General features: G+C 49.6%; 1 protein-coding gene across 6 annotated transcripts; it reads right to left on the reverse strand.

The window, feature by feature from the left end:
* Positions 1 to 1,011: 1,011 nt before the first annotated feature.
* On the reverse strand, positions 1,012 to 23,658 carry ZBTB37 (zinc finger and BTB domain containing 37). 6 transcript variants are annotated; one of them, XR_010833387.1, is made up of 7 exons: positions 23,560 to 23,658; positions 22,776 to 22,881; positions 20,340 to 21,272; positions 18,817 to 18,916; positions 14,015 to 16,709; positions 9,755 to 9,854; positions 1,012 to 9,615 (listed from the first exon to the last, which is right to left on the reverse strand). XR_010833387.1 is itself a non-coding variant. In XM_067001795.1 (5 exons), the coding sequence occupies exons 3-5, from the start codon at positions 21,260 to 21,262 to the stop codon at positions 16,221 to 16,223; spliced, it is 1,512 nt and encodes a 503-aa protein (XP_066857896.1). In that variant the 5' UTR covers positions 21,263 to 21,272; positions 22,776 to 22,881; positions 23,560 to 23,658; the 3' UTR covers positions 1,012 to 16,220. The 6 variants fall into 6 exon arrangements, 2 of the variants coding, with proteins under 2 accessions (XP_066857896.1, XP_066857897.1); XR_010833384.1 differs by having other exon boundaries at positions 1,012 to 9,854; XR_010833386.1 differs by having other exon boundaries at positions 9,755 to 16,709.
* Between the last annotated feature and the right edge of the window lie 22 nt (positions 23,659 to 23,680).

Genomic DNA, 23,680 nt, shown 5'->3' on the forward strand with positions numbered 1-23,680 from the left:
CCAGTAAAACTTGTCTCTAGAAAGGTTTCCTCTTAGCAGCAGTTGCCTCAGCACACCAACGGTGAGGTAGTTCACAGATGCAAACAGTCTGTGGAAAGACTAGCATGGAAGGATGTTTGGTCGTGGCTGGGACCATCGCTGGCTGTAGTTTTGGGAGCAGTTTTGGGAACGGTTGGGCTTTGCAGCACTCCTCTAGTAGGAAGGTTTAAGCGCCTGCGTGGCAAGTGGTGCACAGTTCAGACATGGAGAGTTGGCTTCTCTGCTGCATCTCATGGCTGTTGCAGGCAGTCGCCAACGCAGAAAAGAGGCCTGTAAGGCACTCACATTTGTGATGCTGAGGGTCTTAAATCCTCCTGCTGGCATGCTTATCTGGAGTAATGCCTCTGAAAGAAACTTCGCACGCAGACACTTTAACACAGAGGCTAGAAGACAAGGGGGAGCATTTTGGAAATAACTAAGGGGTCAGAAAGCAGCTCGTTCTCCCTTACTCCAGCACCACCTCTGCTGCTTTTCTTGCTGGATACTGCCTTCTGCTTGCTTACCTCATTTCACAGCTCCAGCCATGTACAATCTCTGCCTGTAACCTTTGCCTTTCTTGTTGTGCTCGTTCTACACTGCGGAGGTTGAAGATGGTGGGGAAAAAAAAGGAAAGCTGAGGAAATGCCTGGATCTCCCTAGCATGGCACTGAACCAAAATCCTTCCTCTGGCACCAGCAGCTGGGGAAGCCCTCTTGCCGCAACAGGAATCAGGTGCGAGAGCACAGTGGCTTCCCCAGCCCAAGGGACTGCGAAGGGCTGAGCCTGCAGACATGGTAAGACAAAGCTCAAAAACCAGGAACAGAAGGCATCTAAGGTGACAGGAAAAGCAGCCTGGGACAGCTCAGGCTCTGCCACGCTGGTAAGCTGAGGGAGCAGGGACAGGGTGCTCTCATCACCGCTGATCAGAAGGGTTCGGTGCCCTTCCTGCCTGGGCAGCCCAGAGAAAATCAACATCAGCCAGGACCAGTTGGCTACAAGAGACAGACCAGGATCTGAGTATTAAACCATTTAATTCTCAAACCACTCACATGCATAATGTTCTTTTACACAGTGTTAAAAGAAAGAAGAAAATGCAATTTGTTTTAATACAAACAGAATTTCAAGTATACATTTATAGAATTTTCAAAGATTCCTACCCAAGTTGCTAAGTTTTCATTCACATTGTTCTTAAAGCTGTCTGACGAGAGCGCTTTTTGTTAAACTGCTTTAAATGCAATTGTACAATCCCTCTACCTTTGTTTTATTCCCCCTTCCCCAACTCTGGTTCTCGCACTGCCTTTGCCTGGCCCCTTCCAGCAGCAGTGGCTGTTGCTGTATGCGACCAGCCCGAGAGCAGGCAGCCCCGCTGGAGCATTTGCCTCTGCCAGCTGCCACTGGATGAGGAGAAGAAAAGCCAGGGCGGAGGACCAGCTTGGGCACAGCTTGTAAAATCATTTAAGAACAGTCTGATATCCACAAGTTACACACAGCAGGATCACACTTCAACCTACTGCAGACTAAGTGTGAACACTGACTTTTTTTTTTTTTGAAATAAGGATTGCAACCAAAAATAAAATTGAAAAAATAATAATTAGCACAGCAGGAACTTTCTTAACTGTGAAAATAAGTCTTGAGTGTTAGGACACCTGTCCTAAAAGGTTGGATTTATAGGCCAACAGTTGATGGTGACAGCACAATTTTTCTTATTAACGGTTACTCTGCAAACCAGCTCAGAGCGGAATCAATGTGGGACACACCAACTTGGATTTTTATTATTATTTTTAAATACTGAACTGACTAGGGCTCCTTATCTACAGTATGGACTCCCCCCCCCCAACCTCAGTAACAGCTTCCCCATGGCTTTGCTCAGCCTGGTGCCCGCGGATGGGCCGTCTGCTGTGTCACAGCTGGGTGCAACTTCTGACCTACTACAAATGGGGTTTCAAGAGTCTTTACAGGCAAGGGTGGGTTTCTTTTTTGTTGTTGTTTTTTTTTTTTTTTGATCGTTTTACAAAAGTATTCCAACAGGTCAACGCATGCCAGTCCTGTTAGTGCTACAGCATGGCTGAGCTGCAACCAGCTTTGTGGCTGGGGTGGAAAATCCTGTCCATAACGTTGGCAGGGGCAGCGCCGGGCCCGGAGGGGTGCGGGAGCGGGAGGTAGAGCTGCGGTAGTTTTGGGGCTGCCGGTGGCAGCCGAGGGTCTGGCACCATCGCTCCCTCCCGGGCTGTGGCTGACAGCAAGCCCCCTGCCTGTACAGCTGTCTCAAAAGCCTGCAACAGCCATACTCATCTTACGATTTAAAGTGCATTTCTTCAGTAAAGGGTTTTTTTCTTTTTTTTTTTCTTTTTTACTTTTTTTTTTTATTTAAGAGGAACCTATTTAAAGTGCTGTTCTAGTTTGGAAAGGGACTCTGTTTAGAAAAAAATGGCACCTTTTCACGACAGATCTGCTCCCTGTATGCTTGTATAATATATATAAATTTGCAGAGTCAGATCTGCTGACTAATGACCAACGTATAAAAGTGTTATTTTTATTTAAGTTTATTGCTTTTCACTGCTGCCTGCTCCCTTGGAGGCGGAAGGGAGGGGGATTCCCCTCTCCCCCTCCGCGCTGCTAGCTCGGTTCCTAGTTAGCGGTTCAGCCCTCGGCCCATGGCCCCGGGCCGGTTTGCTGTGGCGCAGAGCACGCGAGGGAACGCACGCGCCCTGCACGCTCACAGCCCCGAAGCTCGTCCGCAGGGGTCGCGTGGCGAGGAACCGGCGTCAGAGGGACGATGGCACCTGAAAGGCTCTCCCCGCTCCTGCCAGATGCCATTTTCGTAGAGTCACTTTACAGAGCAGACCTGCGTTTCTGAAACGTGGAGGTAAGGAAAACAAACCTGTTTGAAGTGAAAGCTTTGCTGATAGTGTGTAGCATGGCAACCTCAGCACTCCGAGAGAGAGAGGTAGTTACTGTCCTGTGAATCTTCCGCTGCGTAATGCAACTCAATTTCTGGAGTGATTGCTCAAAAACAAAAAGGAAAAAAATCCTGTGCTCTTCATTTAAAGTTAGCCCAGTTAAATCTTTCTGTTGAAGACATACTCAGCTATTCCCTCCAAGAGGCTTTTTCTGTTTTAGAAATTGATTGTCAGTTTAGCTCGTTACAAAAATCAAATTTGATTAGCAAATTGCTATATAAAGCCACTTAGGTTGTTAACTCCTGTTACAATGCTCTCCTCTTCCACTGCTCCGCGTGGAAGTGCTAAATCATCGGTGTCCCTGTTTGGGGGTTATTGTTCAGCTGAACAGGGCGCTCAGTCACAGCTCATCTACAGCGTCACCACGTGACAGCATAGGACAGCATTTCATGCTCTGAGCAAGTTTAATGGAAATGTTAAAAAGAGCTACTGGTGTCATATTCACAGTGTCGTACAGGAAAGGGGGGGTGAGGCTGGGGAAAGAAGGGGGCAGAGGGCACCTTCAGCAACAACTGGGGCACAGCTCACGAGAGCTTTAGCTAGTGTTTAAGATACCAGAGGCTTAGGGGAAAACGACATACATTCCCTTCCCTTTTTCAGACAAAAGCACTATTTTTGAATAGCTTGCTTTCGTTTCTGTCAACTAGCCTCCGATACAGTCTGCCCTTGTCCTTCACTGGCCCTCCTTGTAAGCACGGGGCCCAAGGTGAGGAATAAATTACCACAAGAACATAGAGCTGCATATTATTCTCTTCCTAACTCGACTTTTAAAAGAGCTTATTCAGCAAAGTCCCTGTTGTGCCAGCAAGGATTACTCTGTCCTTGGCCTGTCTTCTCCTACCTGTCAGCAATATTATATACACGATCACAAAAGAAACATGCATTATTTGAGTGACAACGCTCCCCTTGCACTTCAAAATATTTCTCGTAGTCACTTGCTCTGGGACAACACAGCCCTGGAAACTGGCGCAGGGCTTTTTCCCAGGCAAGAACTTCAGGGGAGCTGAAGGGCTTTCATCTTGGGCGTAGGGCAGGACAAATTCTGCCCTCCATCCCCAAATGGATGTGATCCATCTGGATCCTGATGATCCATAACAGCAGAACCCTGGCTTTGGAAACCGTCAAACCCTTAAGGAAAGTACCTGCACCGTGTACAAAATGAGTCCCTGAATCTTCGTCAGAGATCGTGTTTGCCCTCAGCCTCTAACCACACACGTGGGACAGCCTGTGCTGACAGCAACCCTGTCCCTGTATTTTTACAGAGCAAACTTGAGACTGCCTCACCTTGGCTTTTGGTCACGTTGGTGCATCCTGCAAAGCACCCTGCGGCCAGGGAGCAGCCGCAGGGGTGATGCGAGGCACGTTTCACGCTTTTAGCCAAGCTTGAAGCTGTAATCCGGAGAATTGCACTGTCCCTATTGTGTTAGTGTAACTCACAGCTACCTGCCTCAACAACGGCGTGGCACCTTCCTTCTCCCCCCCAGCCCCTGCCTCTGTTAAGCCAACGGTTGCTCAGTTACCAACTTAATGCAATGAAGTATTAAATAAAAGCTTCACAGTAATCTATAGTTTCCTTAGACGTGTAAGATGTCTAAGAAAATAGCATCATGGGAGCATCCATACCAAACCAATGCCCTAAACGCGTCAATAGAAAAAAAAAAAAAGGACCCCAGAAAAACCTCTGGATCTCAAGACAGCTTCTGACCTTGACCAAATGGGGAACCAGTGAAAGAACATCGTCAGGTTGTAGCTCATTTCCAAGTGAAGTTTCTTATCTGAGGCTTCATGATTCCTCCCCCAGACTCAGTAATTTTTATATTTTTTTATGCTGCTACTTTCTGTATTTTATGACCAGTAGTAAAACTAACCAATTTAGCTTCATTTTTACTTTCTAGGGAGTTTCACAGTTTTTGTGGGCCTTAGCGAATGGTATTGGTTCAGACTGCAAACATAATGGGAAGGTTTAAATAAATAAGTTCACTGCAATTAATAATAAAAATAATGAAGACATTTAACCATAAAGCTGAGGAGGGTTAAGCACATTTACAAAATCTAAGTAAAGCTGGAGGCTTAACATAACTGACGGTTGGCAAAAAAATAATGCACTTATTTTTTTAAAGTACTGCCTTAGACAACTGCAGAAAAATAATAACTCAGAATATGTCAGATTAAACAAGGAAGTTACACAGCAGTATTTAAAAGACACCTGAATATATTTCAAAAGCTTAACTGATAGGAACTAGGAAGCCCATTAAAGCTGCCCATTTTTATATGATAATTCTATAAAAAATATATATATAGCTTGGCTTAGTCTGATGAAAAAAAGGAAGCTGCACTCACGCTTGGGCGCAGCTGGACTTCTCCACAGACCTTTGTAGACAAGATGCTCTGTCATGGAGTAATCCTTGACAAATTAAAAAAAAAAACAATGTGACTGGAAATGCAGTGGTGGGGTAAGGCTCTACCCCTCGTTTCACATAACGCAGCACAGCACGTGGCGGGGCAGTGTCTTATACCCCTGTGGGGTGACAGAGAAGCCCCAAATACCTGAGGGAGGGGCAAACCTTTGGGTCTAAGCCTCCCACCTCGAAGCAGGGCTTGCTTCAAGCAGGTTGCTCGGGATTTTACCTGCCAGGTCTTGAGTATCTCCAAGGCTGGTGATCTCACAGCCTCTTTGGACAATCTGTTCCAATGTTTGGCTATGTTCATGGTGAAAAAGTTTCTCATTATACCTAACCTGAACTTCCCGTGTATAAACTTCTGCCTACTGCTGCTCCTCCTTTCACCACGTGCCTCTGAGAGGGTTTGGCTTTGTCTTCTCTGCACCCTCTCCTTGGCTGCGGAGTTTAAGTAGAAGGAATGACATGAAGGAGACAGTACTGAAATGAAAGCAAACTTCAGTCTTCAACAGCTTTAACACATGCCAGAAAGTGCAACATTCAGAAAACAGCACTTTGAAATCTGCCTGGTGCTACCTGTTTTCAACCTTCACTTGCCACCCTTGAGGTTCTTCCAAGGGAATTTCCAAAATCTGCAAAGTTTCCCGCGCTGCAGCCTGGCTCCTTTCCTTAGGTTCCATTCTCGGATCCCTTGAAGAGCTCTGCAGATCCCAGACCAGAGAACACTGGCGATGCTCAGCTCCAGTGCTTCTGAACTGGGCGTCAGCATCTCTGCATGCTTGTCTTCCAAGACCACGAGGCTTCCCGCACGCTCCTGCACACAGGCAGGTTCCAAAACAGACGTTTCCCTGCCCACGACATCCACACACACTTCTTCCCAGGGATGCTGTGCTGTCGTTTCACCTGCCCCATTCCACTCAACACCTCCTGTTGACTTCCAGTGGCAGCAGCCACGGCCGGTGCTGAGAGCAGATGAGCCCCCCTCGTATCTCAGGGGGCACGTGCCTTCTTTCCCTCCTCGCCAACCTACTTTCCTTGCCAGCTCACCATCACCAAATTAGAATACTTTTTTTTTTTTTAATGAAACTGATTACTCTGTTAACTGTTCTGCTGCTGGAATATCAGCAGCAACGTAGCTGCTTTCTTAGCGAGAAGGACCCCGAACCCCACGCACGTGGGGTATTTTTCCAGCAGCCACGACAGCTTTCCTCTAGCAAAGAAGAAAGCCACCCACCCGAGCCCCCTGGTGACAAGCAACACCCGGAGCTTCCCCCGCTCCTTGCAGGGAAGCACGCTCCTCTTCCTAGGAAGGAGGTTTCAGCAGGGCCGATGCCAGCACAGCTGCAGGATGAGCAGGCAGCACGGTGCCCCCTGCTCTGGCACTACGCTCCCCAGCGCATCAGCTGCACACGCGGGGCACACTGCGTGGGGAACTGTGCCGACAGCAGAGCACGCAAACACAAGTCTGACAGGCACGGCTACGCCCGCTTTTCGGGAGCACTTCACCGCCCTGCTGCTCTCAAAAGGTGCCCATTTACCTGGGGCACCTCTGGCACGGGGCTGCGTCTCCCCCCGAGCGTGACACCTCCACGCTCCCGGCTGGGTGCCGGGGCTCCCCTCCCACCCCAGCGGCGGCACGGACGTACCTGCTGCGGGTCTCGGTGGCCACCTGCAGTGAGAAGGCAGGGCTCAAATGCTACCACTGTTCCTCGCCCAGATTTCTGAAATGGCTCATCTCACCCTGCAAAAACAAGTACCTGAACACACGTTAACGGCCGGTACCCCCAGGTCTACTCTACCACCCTGACAAAAGCAGGTTTTGTTCTTCACTCACAGAAACACTTGGCACGTCCCGCTACTCCTGGTTCTGAAGCTACGCCATCCCCCTGCTAAGGTCCCCCCAGCACATCCTTAATGCTGGCCGTCCTGCCGCTGAAGGCAGCAGTCTGTGGGAAGTCACGAGGCAAACTTCAGGAGGAAACCCAGCCCACGTCCCTCACATCACAGACCCCAGCAAGCAGGCACCAGCACCCAGTGACTCGGCCCAGGCTGCAGCAGAGCCCCCGGCCCTCGTCCCCCAGCTAACCCTGCCCCTCGGCAGCATGGAAGCCCCGCTACGAGCATCAGATCCTACAGCCCCCGACTTGAACCGATCGTCTGTGAAGTCCTACAAGTTTCCCAGTGCAGGTGCCTGAACAGCAGGTGTAAATCTGTCGGCAGCAGGCTGGCTCTTCTGGGCTAGTTCACGGAGACGTTGCTTGTAGACCACAAACTGAAAGCTGTCATGCCACATCAAAATTCACCTAAACAACTTAAAAGTAATCGGGGAGGAGGGGACCTGTGATTTTTCAGCATTTCCATGATAGGAATTAAAGCTTTAAAAACAAAAACGCAGCTTTGTGGGCAGCGTCCCAAAGCCATCAGAGCAATTACAAGGGAAGGGAATTACAACGCCCTCGCCCGAAGCCTCAGGCGCACCCCTGCAGCGACCCCCTAAGCACTGAGGAGCCGCTCCGTGCAGCACACTGCTGCTACTCAACGTTCAGTTTGGGGCATTTTCAGTGAAAAGGGCTACCTTTCTGTAAAACTCATGCTATGCACGTACAGATATATGTTACTGACAGTCATTTAAAGAGAAGTGGCAGAAATTTCACATACAGACAACTGTCTCAATAACTCTGTTCTGCCCAGTTAGCAGCCAGAGCTCGGTCTAAGGTACCTCTCCTCCCTGCCACCAGAGCAGAGAAGTGTTCTCCTGCCCCAAGGAGGGTTACGGGATGCCTCAGCCTGATGGAATTTCTTTCCTCGCAAAACCCAAGCAAAGCAGAGGCCGTGACGCTTCGCTAGGCACTGGTGCAGCACAGAAGGGCTCTTGTACTCAGCCCGCAGTCCCCAGTGACTACAATTAGAAATAGATTAGCTTACAGGCTTTTTATATTTGCCAGATCTGAACTCAGGAGCTAAAAATTGTATTGCATGTACACCAGGAGCTGCGAGTATGCACTAATCCTGCTGGAGAGTATTAAATGAACTTAATCAACAAGGGTGGGTGGATATCACACTGCTCGATATCACACTGCTCGATAGGAGGGATGCAGGGAAGCTTGCTATAAAAAGAGCCTCTGGCATGCAGGCTGAGCAGAAGAGTAAGAGGAAGCACGGCTGCTGCTAAGCCTGCAGGAGAATTTTTGTGGTCAAGTTGTAGCATTTGTAAGTTCCTCGGAAAGGCAATTACTCCCCCCATAGAGAAAAAAATAGCAAGATTTCACTTTTGAACTCATTTCCTCTTTCCATTGCTGACAGCAGAACGTGCACCTCTTCAGGTCTTACTACAAAATACCTGCACCTCTAGACATCGCTAAATAGCAAGTGCCTGTTTTTCTCTTTTAGAAGAGAAAGCTAGGGACTAAACACACTGGCAGTTGTTTTTGTGGCCTCCTCTCTCAAGCTCCCACTTGTGCCAGACCACGGTCTGATTTGCCACCTTCTCCCTTTTTACTTCTGGGCTTTCCAGAACATACTTGTTTTCCTACAGAACACTTAAGTGCCATGGAGAACACTGCAATCTTTAAGCCTTGATTTTGTTTAACAAAACCACTTCTCTGTATGTCAAAGGTGTCCAGAAGCCTTCAGAAGGCCCTGAAAACTCCCTCGGGGCTGGCTTTAATCACTGTGACAGCACAGAGGAGCCAAAGCCCTGGAGCACTGGGTCCAGTGGCAGCTCTACTCCACCTCAACGTGAACCTCTTACCTCCAACCCCCGTTAGACACCACAGCTTGGAACAGCAAGCCGCTGGGGACGGAAGCAGAACCAGTGCCAGAACCGAGTCAGTCTGTCCCATTGGTAACAAAAACTCACCCTAATCCCACGCTGACCAGGACAGGGTCAGGCAGAGGATCACTTTAGATCCACGTTACAGCATAAGGCAAAGCCACCCCTCCAGTTCCCTTGCAGGGAAATCCTCGAGGCATTCCAGTAGGGAAGTCCTTATTCTTCTTTAAAGTACCCCAAATCACCAGGCAGGGCAGAGGCTCCGTGCTTTGTGGCCAACAGGCACAGCAGAGCGGCTCGGGCTCCGGAGCGGTTCTGCTGGGGCAGTCCAGCAGCAGAAGCGCTGCCAAGACACGGTCAAAGCACGAATTCAAACCACCTCCAGCAAAGGCAGCTCCAGTGCCTCGTCTCTGCCAGCCGCCAGGCCGCACTGCTCCCGTAGCAGTTCCTCCAACACCAAGTTAAACTGCGTGAGAAAAAAAAACAACAGCGTTTCAAATGGCCACCCACACTGCCTCCCCACAATCAAACCTTACTAGCACGTCTTAAATCCACCCGAGGTTTCCAGTCTCTAGGGTTCAACAGAACAAGTTCTTCCATCTTACCTGCATTTCTGTCCACAACGGTCTTTCAGAACCCACCTAAAACAGCTCCTCCTATTTCCAAGAAGCATCATTTCACAAGCTGTAATACTTTGGTTTATAACTGGAATAAAATATAAATTAAACAATAATGCTAAATGAGTTTATATTGAAATACTTTATATATGTATACATATATATGTATATACTGGTACGTGTGTGTGCACTCCCTAATGACAGCTAGAGGAAGCAAAAGCTACTCTCTAAAGGCTTCTACTCTTCCAACCAGCTTCATCAGCTTATCCATTGCAACAATTCCCTGTGCATAAAAGCTAATGGAGCACTGCAAGGTGGCACTGGTAATCAGCCAGATGATACAGACGTTCAGGAACAGAAAGACAATAAATTAGAAGAAGCAGTAGTAACTTGTTCACAGTTGGGATGAGGATAATGTTATAAGAAACCTGAATTTTCTACAGTCCCTAAGAACAAAAAGTCAAACGGGTCAGTGAAGATTACAGATGGACATGTTTTAGTTAAACCTAAAAGCAAAGATCGGATCTGACACAAAGAAATGGCAGAAACCCCATGAAATTTCTCCCAGCAGGCTAAACTCTGGCACCATCAGTCTCAGCAGGAACATTTCCAGTACCTCCCCTGGGACCAGAACTCAGCCCAGTCCTGCTTCGATCACAGCCTCTGTCCCAATGACGGAAATGTTCACAATGAAGATGCCTTGCAGCCAACTCAGTCCTATGTCCAGAAGGAAAATGCTCCCAGGCCTTCCTCTTCAAACACCCGCGTTACTGACTCTACCTCTTCTCTACCTACCATCCCAAACACCACAGTTCCATCTCTCCCAGTCCCAGCCTCTGAATTTTCCTATGTTTTGCAAACGAAAGCCTTTCAGCAATAATACTAATGCAGCTGGATATATTTTAGAGTTTGGAGGACTCTTTAGATACTTTTATAACCCACTTATGAGTGGATTCCAGATTCAGAATGATCTAAGCATCTAGTGAGACTAACTGCAGCAAAACTTTGGCCCCTGCTGCATTTCTTATTATTTAAAATAAAAAAAAAAAAAAAAGAAAAGGCAACAAATCTACTCCGAAGTATTCCAAAATATTCTGGTAGATGTTAGTTTCAAGCAGCAGCCAGTAGTGTTTGCATAGTTCTAGCTTTTATTTGGTTACAAATATATCTCTCTATATAAATGTACATACAGTTGGATGTATGCATTTTATATTAAAATATCTTTTGAGTGACAATGATTAAAATAAAGATATTTAGCTCCTCTTTAGGACCTTCCGCTGACGATGTCAAAGCCCTGTGCATGATCTCAGCCCCTGGTGTGGGTAACGCTCACCGCTGGACCACCACCTTACAGAAGAGTAACAGCGGCAGTCAGCTCCACCCAAAGGCTCCAGGTTTCCGACTGCAGAAACTCAGAGCCCAAGCCTAGCAGAAACACCAGAAGTTTCCTGAATCACAGCCCCCTGACCTGTCCCATCCCCAAACCGTTTCTGGGAAGAACAGCATTGGTGTCACTTATCTGCAGGAACACTCAGATGCCTGAATGGCACAGCGACTTTGGCACGTCAAGGATCAAACAGAAGGTTTTTATAAAGTTTAAATAATAAGTTTAAGGGGTGCTGATCTTCCTCAGTGTTAAAGGTGCGTGACTCAGTCTCTCTTGCAAGCTACCTTCCACCCAAATCAACTGCACCTTTTCAGTTGTCTTTTTATACACTGGCTTCTGCTGGGAAGAGGAAGTCACAAGCAAATAAAAGCTACAACTCTGCTCTTGCAAATGCACCACATAAGAAGGGCTGTTCTCAAGGACCAGACTGCTTAGAATAATTTAAAGAACCGCGCGTCAAACTTTTACGTGAAATTACTACTTTTAAGTGAAATCATCACTGCAGAGAGGCGTGGGACTAACTGCCCTGGCAAACAAAGTCACCGAGTTGTCACAAAGCAAGAGCAGGCCGGGCAGAGAGATCAGTCTCTCTGATGTATTTTGGCCTCGACTTGAAGAGGGCTGACATCCTGGCTCCGCGCCTGCCCCGCTGTGCCTTCCCACGAGGCCGCAGCTTGCTCCAAACGCCATTCCAGCCCCCGGCGGCTGTCCAATGCCCACGGTCAGCCCCTGCCGACCTCGGCCAGGTTTGAAACAGCAGCAGAAACACTAAATGCTTTCTATTCTTCCTGCCTTCAGCCACCCAAACTTCGGCAAGCTCAGTTAAACAGACCACAGCTTGGAAGGATTTCAGAGGAGACACCGGCGAGGCAAAGGGCCGCGAGCTGGCGGCAGCAGCCCGAGGAGGAGCTGCGCCGGGAAGCCAGCGGCGGGCGGCACGGCCGCGCCACGGGACTGCTCTGCCTCGCCTGCTGCGACTCTGCGCAAGCTGGTGCCCCTGGCTGGCATCAGGTGGCCAAGCATGTTCTCTGCCTCCCGTTAGAAATTCACATTTCACAACCCCCCTTTTTTGGTGCTGCTGCAAGTAAGCAGCCTCGGCCAGTTTCACACACTCCCGCTGCAGGAGAGCAGAAAGACGTTCTGCTTTTTTCCCCTCTTCCAGCTCTACGCCAGTTATCCTCCCGAGAGGAAGACTGCTAGCTTTTCCCCGAAGCAGCAGCACAGTATTAACACAATTCCTGTTATTTTCACAGCTATTCACAGGGAGCCCAGCAGCAGCAGGGAACGTCCACAGCACCGCGCGCTTTGCCCTGCTGTGACTTGGCACTGGGGCTTTCTGCAGGCTCACGGGGAGAACCGCAACACTTCACATCGGGAAGGTTTCCTTGCCACTGCAAAGACCTATGAAATGCGTTCCCCCTCCGATAAGGAAGGCTGCAGAAACAGAGCACGTTCCCCTGCTGCCTGAGGCGAGCAAACAAACGGGTTAGCAAGCCTTAGCTCTGAAGCTGACAGAAATGTAAAGTTACAGAGGTATTAAAACACGACAGTTCGCTTCACATCCTCCTTGAATCACAGTTGAAATCACAGTTTTGGCAAAGGGGAAAAAGCTGAAGCTAGACGTGGAAATGCCAAGCCGTGCCTCAACCCATCGCAGAAGCACTTGTGCTCGGAAAGCCGGCACCTGTTTCTCCACAGCTTCGGTGGAGCTGCAAGAGCTCCGCGTCTGCCAGTGGAGATGCAACAAAAGATGTTACCACACCGCTATGGGAAGCGACCCCAAGCAGCTACAGCGCTGCTGGAGAACTCACACGAGGTCTTTCCATCCTGCACACAGCCTCCAAGCCCTGATCCTGCAGTCACAGCCACATCTGCGCTGAGGAAGCCAATCGCTGAAAGAAAAGTTGAACAAACAACTCCTCCTGAACTGGTTCCCTCTCCTAGCGCAAGTGGCCTCGACGGCTTTCAGCACGGCTCACAAAAACATTAGAGACGCCATGATTTCCACACATACGTACACATACATGTCCATTAAATGTACAGAAATAATATTAGAATGATTCCCACTACCATTCCTTATACTGACTCTAGTTACAAGCTTATAAACTTCACCTCAACGAGGCCTGGGCAAGAATATTGGCTCTTTTGCATGCAATCAGAAATGATCATTTGTACAGTGGCAACCTCTGCACCAAAAAAAAAAGAAAAAAAAAGAAAAAAATAAAACCTTTCACAAGCTTTGTTTTCAGGCTAGCCTAGAACAATATGAAGGAACAATTTCACGACTTTCACCAGGCCAATTAAAAGTAGCAAATCAGCCAAACAGGATGCACCGATCTCACCCTGGGCTGCTAGGATGCTCCTCCATTCACAGTATCAATACAGTAAAACAAAAACCTGCTCAAGAAACTCACAGCTATGCCATACAAATAAGGCATTCACCATTTTATGTCAGCCCTTCATCACTAAGCTTTGATGGATCAGTTGCCATCTGTTTCCAAAAAATGTTGCTTGTATAGCAGTTACTGCACCTTCACCCTTCTCTTCACAGCAAGCTTAGCAGGGAAACTTTCCCACTATATTTATATATAATATATGTATATAAATAATTTTATGTTTTTATAGTTTGGTAGTATTCTTTTAAAAGTTCTATTTTAAAACACTTAAAAAATCTTTGAAGCAACTAAAAGTAACTTTTGACACTCTCTAGTGTGAACGGGATAGGACTTCAAAGTTTTTAACTTTTTTTCTTAATGATTTTTGGTAACTTCAAAAGCTATGACTAAAGCAGCATACTCTGCATATCTCCGCTCCTCCCCACACCTCGATTGCAACGAAACCTACCTTAGCCACCCCCTTACCTCTCATCTTCTGCGACTACTCTCTGGCAACCTTACTGTTTGACCTTTGACAGGAAACTGAACGGGGCTGGTCCCTCGGTTGGCTGCTCAGAACATCATCCCCTGCGTGACGATGCACTTGACAGGAGCGGAAGAAGAAGGGACGGAAGGAAAATGGAAGGGGAGATATCAGTTTTCCTGTTTGAAACAGTCAAGGAACTTGCACTGGGCAGGTGCCCTGCTCAGAACACCTGCCAAGGCTCCTCTCTTAGGAGCATGTCCCTGGTGCGCTTGATCCTGGCACCAAGCCCTTCCCCTCCCCGCACACCACAGCATCAGAGCCACGTCTGCCTTTTGAGAGAGACGTGGGAGGAACAGCGAGACCCTTCGCCTGTTCAAAGTGGAAGGTGGGCAAGATTGCTTCACCCTTCTCCAAATTCTTGCCTCTAAAGGGGCAGGAAAATGATCACAAGTCCCAATTTGCAGGTGGGGAAAGCGAGGCCAGGAAGTATTTCCTGTGCCCAAAGCTGTGCAAGCAGACAGCAGGAGAAGCTTTGTTTGCACTCAGAAAGCCTCCTGCCTGCCAAGGCCACGCTGTAACCACTTGCCCAGCTTTCTTTGCGAAAGCAAGCTGGAATGTGTTTCTTTTTCAATGTCTCATTGTTCCTCCCATCATCCTAAGGATCAGAACTTCATCCTTCCCTAAGACACACATTAAACATCCTAAAGAGAATCCCTTCAACCAAATGTCCTCTCCCAAACCCAATCTGCACAACCTGTCGTGCATTTTCCCCTTCCATCATGAACAACTCAGCAACAGAACCAAAGAAAACTCTTAAAGTATTGCATATTTTTAAAAAGACTTCTTCAGAAGATGTCAAGATATTTGCACTTATCTACCTGTCCCATGCTTTTCCGTTTAGGAAACACGTAAGCACGTGCAGACACCTACAATACACAACACAGGCATGTCTCTCCAGGTTTGCTAAACTTGCTCTAAACATCAGAGCTTCTTAGAATACAAAAGTTTAAGTCCATGCAACGGGACAGAGTTGTGATTGCTCTAGGAACCACTGATATGAAGTTTCCTGAACCATTACGAGGAAATAAAGTAGGGTTTTCTTTTTTTCATTTCAGCAATAAAAAAGTTATCAAACTAGTTTGTAGAAACATGTTCAAAAGCAACCACCCATGATTGCTTGGCTGGGATTACAGTATCTCAGTAAACCATATTGCTGTTAGAAAAGATCAAGTGCGTGTCAAGGGGGGAGCTGGGGTGAAGGACGACTTTGGTAGCCAGCCTCTAACTCCTCCATTCAGCCAGAAAACAAACCTCTTCCTAAAGCTTGGCAATACCTGAAGCACGGCAGCGCACCGGTCAGGAAGTCGGAGCGCTCCAAACTCTCCAGATCAGCACCAGCAGAGGATAACCCTCTTTGAAAGACCCCTCCAAACCTTCTCCCCACACATTAGAGTGACGCAAACCTCACAGCTGCTAAATTTCACTTACAGTAGCCTAAGTGCTTCAAATTTTGCTGACCTCTAGAATACTGCTTCATAGCCGTGCCCGCTTTTAACAAGGGGCAGGAGGCCACACGCCTGGAACGGGCAAGCCAAAAGCCCTAAAATAATAGTTTACATAAAAATGTAAAAAGAGACACACCAAAAATAAGACAGGGATAAATATAGTCAGGCAAGGCAGGTTCCACTAGGACAGTCTGTTTGTTTTCTTTAACGTGGCAACTACCTGGGAAAGGGAGAAAGGCAACTGCCCCTCGCCCCTGCTTGCCCCTCTGATGCGGGCCAGAAGACGCAGCGAGGAGCAGCCAGGCTCGCTGGCTCTGCGCCGGCAGGAATTGGCAGCTGGGCCACAATCTGTTGAGAAATAAAAAGGACTGCTTGTCCCGGATGATCGCTATCGAACATTACAAAAATTTGAAATCCTGTCGATCCCTGAATAAGAAGTTGATTGACACAGTTGTCTTGTTTTTCCCCAAGAAGATGAAGAATAAGGGAGAAAAACCTTCAACACTATGTTTGTGGGGGCTTGTGAGAGAAAGAGAGAGAGAGAGAGAAAGATTTTTCTATTTTGGCAACATCTTGGGAGCTTCTTTCTGTCCAATGGTGGCATTGCACTAATTAGAGTACCAGCCTGCCAGGTTGGTGCTGACTCTCTAGAGCCAAAACGGGAAGATGGTCCTTCCTCCCCAGACCCTGCCGCTGCGCTTCAGTCTGGCCCAGTGGTGGACACAGATCCCTGTGCCGTCTCCCCCACGGCAACAGCTTCCTCCTGCGGGGGAGACTCTTCCTCCGCCTGCCCCCGAGACGTGACAGTGGTCTCGGGGGAAATGCTGTGAGGCCCCTCCAGAGGCACGCAGCCAGGGTGGTTCTTGCGAAAGTGCTGGTTGAGGATGGCCTGGAAAGGGAAGCTTTTGCCACAGACGTGGCAGTGAAAGGGCTTGTTGCCTGTGTGCTTGCGGATGTGATACTCCAGCTGATCCTTGCGGGTGTACTTCTTCCCACACATGCGGCAGACAAAAGGCGTGATGCCCATGTGGAGCCGCATGTGCCGGTCCAGGCTGCCTTTCTGGTTGAAGGATTTGGCGCAGTAAATGCAGGTGAGCCGTGGGTTGTACCGGAACCAGCGCTCTGAAACTTCCTGCTCCCGGAGATACTCCACGTAACCGCTCACTCCAATCATGGGTGATTCTTCCCCCTGCGAAGGAAAAAACAGATTAAAAACAAAAAAAACAAACAACAAAAAACAAAACAAAAAATGCAGCTTAAAAAGGAAAAAAATATGCGGAAAAGAAGATCTGCTGTTTCTTCCTCTAGGCCCCAGTCCAGTCAAGCACTGGAGCATGTGCCAAACCTAGAAATCAACAGCACTAATGTCTGCAACCTCAAGCACACATTTAAGTGCTTAACTGGAGCCTTGGGGCTGGAGACAAACGAGCAATCAATTAGAAACCTCTGCTAGTGGCCCCTTCTGCCAAGCCATTCACTAGGTCTGGGGAAGAAAATACAGCCTTTGTCAGGAGGGCAGTTAGCCACTGATTGAGCTGCGGATCAAATGTGTCAATACATGCTACTCCGTTTTTTTTCCCCAAAAAAACTTGGACCAGTTTGACTAAAATACCGTATACTGTATTCTGCTATACTTACTAAATGTTAGAAAAAAGCCAATTAATAAGCTTACAGTAAAACGAAGGTGGAATAAAACTCCAGCTCACATCTGAAACTCTCTGGGTGTCATTTCACGTGGGTATTTGTTCAGGTGTCGCTCAGGCTTCATTTTATAATGGCTCACGTTTGACTAAAGGCTTACGCAATCCATCCACCCCCGCGACATTGCAGGGGAGAGGCTGAGCAGAGCGAGCTGCAACCGGCTCCAAGGCGCACGGCAAGGACCGGCAGGCTCCTCGCTGCCTGCTGAAGCCAGCAAGCCAAAGAGCCGCGGGCATCCCCCAGCCGCACGGCTCGAGGACAGCCGCAGGCACTGCTTTCTGGAGCTGCTGTACCCAGAGGCAGCACACCTAGACAGCCCCCTGAATGCCCGCGTGTTTGTACTCCAAGCCTCACGCCATTTCCTGATGATGCCAAGCACGGAGGAGCAACCAGTGTGAACGCACAAGAGCCTCTCCTCCGACAGCTGGGGCTGGGCACACACAAGGAGTGGTGTAACCGTGCCAGGCGCCGCCGAGTGCAGCTGCACAAGCAGTGGCAAGCTGCTCGGAGCTAAAGGAGATGCACAGAGCTGTGGTACCTCCCTCGCACACTGCCACCGGGCAGGGATCGCAGGCAGGCTGTTTATAACATCGACGTGGGAACAGCAGAAGTGTGAAAGGTGACAGCACTTCCCTGCATGTGTTGAAGCCCACAGTTCTAAGATTGAGGCTGTCTCACTACAGAGAAATAACAGCAGCTTTTCCATACTTAGGGCTAAAATTGCTTTCTGTTGCATTTGCCCTGGAGGGCCAGTTTGACCTGAAATTTTCTAGACATACTCTGAGGACCCAAGACAGGCCTTCGGCAAAATAAGAGCCAAAAGGTATCGTTTTATCGAAGGGCATCAGGAAGCTAGCAGGCAGAAATCATGGGTTTTGTTCCTCACTTCGCTCGGTCTTACTCAAGGTCAAAGCAGCCTGGTAACTCCTCACATGCTTCCAGCAAAGTCATTTGATTACAAACTAACACATTGCTTATGTGTCAGGAACAGGAGATGTCCTTCCACAGGCCGCTGGGTGATGTCCTTGCACTAGTGTCACTGCAACACTGACTGTATGCGACAGAAGAATTAGACAAGGGGACAAGAGATCCGTACAAACCCCCAGTCCTCCGACACTCCACCCAAAACTTTACTGGTGTAGTACTTGGCTTTTTGGAATGGTTTTGGTACCAGTAGGAAAAGGTTTGGATGTTGTCACCTCTCAGCCTCCTACAGAAGCCAGCTAACGCCTCTTCCTTCAGCTCGGGCACTTGCTGTCAGTGTTTTAGCACAGATCCAGGTGAACAGGGTTTCTCCTCAGGAGCTGGTGGCCTGCCCAGAATGAGGGTTGACATTTACGCCCTCAGACAACAAGAGAAACTCCTGTTTTCCAGGTATCTGGACGAAATCCCAAACAACAGACAGAATCGGTTTTACATCATACACTGACGGCATGTGTTCTGAGGGTGGGCAACCAAACCCTTGGCACTAGTAAACGGTCCTCGTTTCACGAACAGCATTGCTTGCAAATATAAAAGATTACATACTACACCACCACGTAGTCCCCTTAACCTTCAACCCCAACGTTTACTTGCAAACTTCTGGAACTGCCTACCTGGGAACTGGGCTGCTTGGGCTCATCCATCCGCCCGGGAGACTCGCTTTTTGATCTGTACCGCTCAGTCACAGCAACCATGCTGCCAGAAGGGCTAAATCTGTGGGGTGGGGGAAGAGTGTAAACGGAGTTTTTAATGGGCATCAGGTCACTATGGTGTGTAGAACAACGGGTGAGCAATAGAGGCACCTGTATAGCATCTCTTCATCCTCACCAGCTAACACACAGGAGGCGGAACAGCGCAAGTATAAAGGAAAAACCAAGTCATACTGGTCTGTGGTTTCAGTCTTAACATCTGAAAAATAAAACTGAGTCATTTGGCTTCCAGTTCAGTCACAGAGAGCTTTTTGGTTGCTATTGCAAGCAAGTAAATTGATATGGGCCCAGAGACTCAGGAACTCTCCAACAGGAGGAGAAACTGGTTCTCTAAGGGCACCTCTCACGAACCACCCTCGTGCTCATCCCCCTTGTGAGTGTGAAACTAAGACACACCACAAAAGTGATGCCAGGGACTCCAAGTAGGAAACAGTGGATATCGAGTGCAGTGTAAAAGAGAGATGCTTGGGGCCAGCTGGCCCACGGAGAAGAGTTGAGAGGCTAGGAAAGGCTTGCTCTTGCAATGGCCAGCTCACCGTAATTCCCACAGACTGATTTATTAAACAGTAAGTGATGGAATATCCACTGTTTCCGGGAAGCTGTTCCCCCGTAGGACCAGAGGGACTGAGCTAGAAGAGGAGGAGTGTGAAGGGAAACCCCCCTCTCAAATGCAAGCCCTCACAGACACACAAGATCCGCTCTTTATCAGATCCATTCTTTGGTGTGAGCTAAGGTCAAGAAAACAAATGCTGCAGTGCCGGGGAAGCAAATGGGGGGAGAAACAAAACACAGCATATTTCACCCCCTATTCCCAATATAGGCTTTTTGCTGTTTCATGTAAATCCAAACAACAGCAGAGGCCAACGGGCTCCCCACCTCAACTGCTTCAGCAGATGCAACCCCAGGACCCACTGCTATCCTGGACCACCAGGAAGAAAGCTTCCTCTTGACCTACAGCTGGTGGCCACCTTGTTCCTAGACCAGAACAACTCCCAGATTTTCAGGCCAGAAGGCATCATTACAATGGTACTTTTCGTAATGTCTTGTATACAGCCTCGTTAATTCCAATGCTGAGCATGGCATCTACTGAGGCTACACAGCAACTTCTTTTTTAGACAAAAAACCCATGTCAGCTGAAACGCTGAGAGGCAGAGATTCCAATCTATACATCTGTGAGCGCTAACGATCAAGTTCCCAAGCTAGCCTGCACCTGGAGATCCTGGGCTGATGGCTGTCCAGCCAAAACATTACGACCCAAACCAGATACACTCTGTAACGCGAGGAAAAAAGTCCTTCAGTGCTTAGGCTTAAGAAGGACACGTGAAATATTAGGGGGAAACATTCAAAAGCACCAACCCAGCCAAGTGAAAATCTTGCTCAATCTCCTCCTACAGCCAAGGTCAGGACGTAAGCTGCAGAGAACTCACCTGTCAATCTCACTGCTGGTCGGCCTGACTGCTTTGGCCCCTGAGGACCCTAACGCATAAGTCTCTTGGCTCATAGATCCGTGGCCCGTGGTGTCGATCACCATCGCTGTGACCTCCTCAGCACTGCTCCCGTCTTCTCCTGACGGCTGATTCTCTGCCCCTAGCCACTCCTCCAGGTTCTCCATTTTAATGCGCACTCCTCCCAGCACCCGGACGTCGTCGTCGCTCCGTCCGCCGCGGTCTCCCGCTCCCGTCTCGACATACCACTGTCCCGCTCTGTTGATCCGCAGGATGGGTTCCCTGCTTTCCACATCCGAGCTCTGTTCGATGATCTGGGGGCTGGTGGACTCCTCCGGCGGGCTGAGCTCCCGGATGTCCAGCACTGTGCTAACCTGGCCCAGGCGGCTCCCTTTCGGGGTGTTGTGACGAGGGCTCAGGGAACGGTTGAGATTTGGCGTCACCCGGTGAGACTCCGGGGGTCTCTCCTGATGCTTTGTCCTGGTCTGGCTCAACTCCGCTTCCACCTCTGCCACGTTAATTTTGAAATGAATTCCCTCGAGAATCTGCGTGCATTTGTCGATGATGTGCTGCATCTGCAAGAAACTGGCGGCCGTTAGGTAACTGATGATGTCAGCCAGCTGCAGGCATATCCTACCGGTGTAACAAAAGGAAAGGAGCTGCTCAAAAACAGATGGGTTCTTGATGACAGAAATGGAAACTGTGCTCATTTCGTTCAAGGACATATGGTCGCGGAAGTAGGGCGAGCTGGCAGCCAGCACCACCTTGTGAGCGCGGAAAGCTTGCCCCTGCACGTTAACCACGATGTCACACAGGCGGCCCTGCATGCGCAGCTGGTTCAGGTGGCTCAGGACAGAGTTACTGAAGTCAGGAATCTCCAGCTGAATGTTCCCACTCTTCTCCATGGCTGTCCCGCTTGCAGGTGCAACCCGATTGAGAAAGAAAAAAAAACAAGCCGTCGTTAATCTACGTTTATTCAGCTTGAAATACCGGGACTTTTAGAGAGCTTTCAGCGCTTAATTTACAGGTGGCTCGCAGCAGCTCTCTGATCCTTATGTTCTGTACGTTGCCTTTTACAAACATTATGTTAAAACAGCCCCTGACAGATCCCCATTCCCTGTGGCTTAAGTGCTCTAAACAGTTCATTCTGCAAGCCTCAATAAAAGCGCATTTGCATTGTAAAAAGAACACTGAAAATGGTTCAGGTTCTAAAAATAGGTAATGATTGCATAAGGGATTAAAATACTTAGCACTTGTACCTTCTAAGCATTTTGAAAGTGGAAAGAAATATTGTTATAAGATTGTCCTTTACAGAGCAGGAATCGGGAAGGAGAGAGAGGGGCCTAAATCCTCCGCAAGGACTTTTCAAAAGCTGACCAGCACGTGTTTGAACTCAAGGCCTCTTAATCACGCCATTAAAACCAAGATATTCATCGTTTGTGGCACTTCCGACACAGGGCAGAAAACAGACACCAGGCCAGTGAAAGCAAAAGAGCAGTAACCAACTCCAACCACCAACACATCGACCATCCAGCGGGCTCAAATGACTCCACGAGAAAAGAAGCCAACGTTTGTGTAGCTTGAGGTATCGCACACAGCAGAATATGCCTTATGAACAATGAGGATTAGCACGCTAGCTCTCCTAGTTTCCTTTCCGTAATTCCTTTTTTTTTTTTCTTTTTTATAATCATCACATTTCATTTTGGCAAAGTTTGAAAAGAAGCCCTGACCATATATGGTAAAAATTCAGAATGGTCCAAAATTAGACGTAAACTCACCCCCCCAACACACCAGAAAAAAAAAAAAAAGGAAAATAAATACCTTCATTAAAGACCTCTCGTGGCACGAGCTGCTTCCCAGTTGGATGGCATCTGAAGTGTTGATTAGGCAGAGTGCTGCAGATATCTAAACAATTTCGGGCAGTCCGGCAATACTGAAGCTGATAGTGCGTACTCTGAGAAATCTCAGAATAAAAGGGACTAGCGCGTGCTTCAGCTTAAGCACATGTGCCTTCGGAGGACGGGGGCCTAGAGCCTCGGCACATTTTTTCTTTTCCAGCTACGAGCGCTGCAGGACAGTGCATGTTCGTGTGCCAGAACAGACTTTGTGCAAACTTGGCAAAATATGTTACTAAACCTGAAGCTGCAGAACAGCCTGTCAATCTCCTGAGGTCGCGCACAGGGATTGCTAAATGAGGCGACGGCTGCCTGACTGAGGGGGGGATGAGATCAGAGGTGCATCCAACTTCCCAAGGTGCAACTTAACAATGCCACATCTGCAGGCTTCTTCTCCCCTCGCCCTATTTTTAGGGAGAAAGCAACAAAACCCGCCAAGGCCAAGAAGCAGCTGCAGCCTGCGGATCCACGCCAACGCCCGGCTAAGCGCAGAACTTGAGACGCGGTCGGTCCGATGCCATACCTGTCACGTTAACGGCACCATGCACCGGGAGGAAGTGGGCTCGGTGGCTTTGTTCTCTGCTTTTCCTCTGAGGCTGTAACGTCTGAAAGCTTTTTGCCCCCTTCCCCTTTAGGAGGAATGAGAAAAGAAAAAGAGAGGCAGGAGAAATGTAGCGCCGCGGCGCGGGGCTCTCCCCGGCAGAGCCAGCAACGCCGGGCTCTGGCGCTCGCTGCTCGGCCCGAGGGCACGGCGGCGGCGTTAACCGACCGCGGCGCCCCCCGAACCGCACGGAAATCCCGAATTTTGTCCAACCCGCCTTTCCCCGCTGCCTGCTCAGCGTTAGCACCGCACGGGCGGCGAGCAGGAAAACGGGGGCGCAGACACCCCCCGCGCTCGGCTCCTGCCTGCCGGCCCCGGCCCCCCGGGGCGCCCCGCGGCTGGAGCCCGCCCGGCACCACGAAACCTCTGCGGGACCGGGGCCGCGGTGCCGTGACCTCCCCGAGCCCGGCCCTTCGAGCGACGGCCCCCGGAGCGCTCCCCGCGCCGAGGGGCACGGCCCGAGCCGCGGCGGGACGGCGGCTCCCCGGGGAGCCGGCCCGGGGCGCGCAGGGAGGGAAGCACGAACGAACCCCGCGGCTGCTGGGCGCTGACGGCGGCCGCGGGCGGCCTCAGCCGGGAGCCCGCCGCTCCCGGGGGAGCCCCGGTTAGCCGGGGGCGGGCCCCGGCCCCGCTCCCCTCGGGGCCGCCCCGCGAGGCTCCGCGGCCCCCGCCCCGCCCCCCCCGGCCCGGGGCGCCCCGCGCCTACCTCCCGGGGCTGGGATCGGCCCCGGCGCCGGCCCGGAAGCGCAAACCTGCCCCCCCCCCCATCCCCCCCCCGCCCGGAAGAAAATCCCCCTCCCGCCCCGCCCCGCCCTGCCCAGGCGGGG

The sequence above is a fragment of the Anser cygnoides genome, chromosome 8, assembly GCF_040182565.1.
Source record: "Anser cygnoides isolate HZ-2024a breed goose chromosome 8, Taihu_goose_T2T_genome, whole genome shotgun sequence".
NCBI classification, from domain to species: Eukaryota; Metazoa; Chordata; class Aves; order Anseriformes; family Anatidae; genus Anser; species Anser cygnoides.

Excerpts from the sequence above, each read along its gene's own strand:
- ZBTB37 (XM_067001795.1), bottom strand. The coding sequence starts at position 21,262 with ATGGAGAAGAGTGGGAACATTCAGCTGGAGATTCCTGACTTCAGTAAC. Across the intron at positions 18,917-20,339 it reads ACCAGCAGTGAGATTGACAG|ATTTAGCCCTTCTGGCAGCA; the intron begins GTGAGTTCTCTG and ends CCCACCCCACAG. Across the intron at positions 16,710-18,816 it reads CCAAGCAGCCCAGTTCCCAG|GGGGAAGAATCACCCATGAT; the intron begins GTAGGCAGTTCC and ends TTTCCTTCGCAG.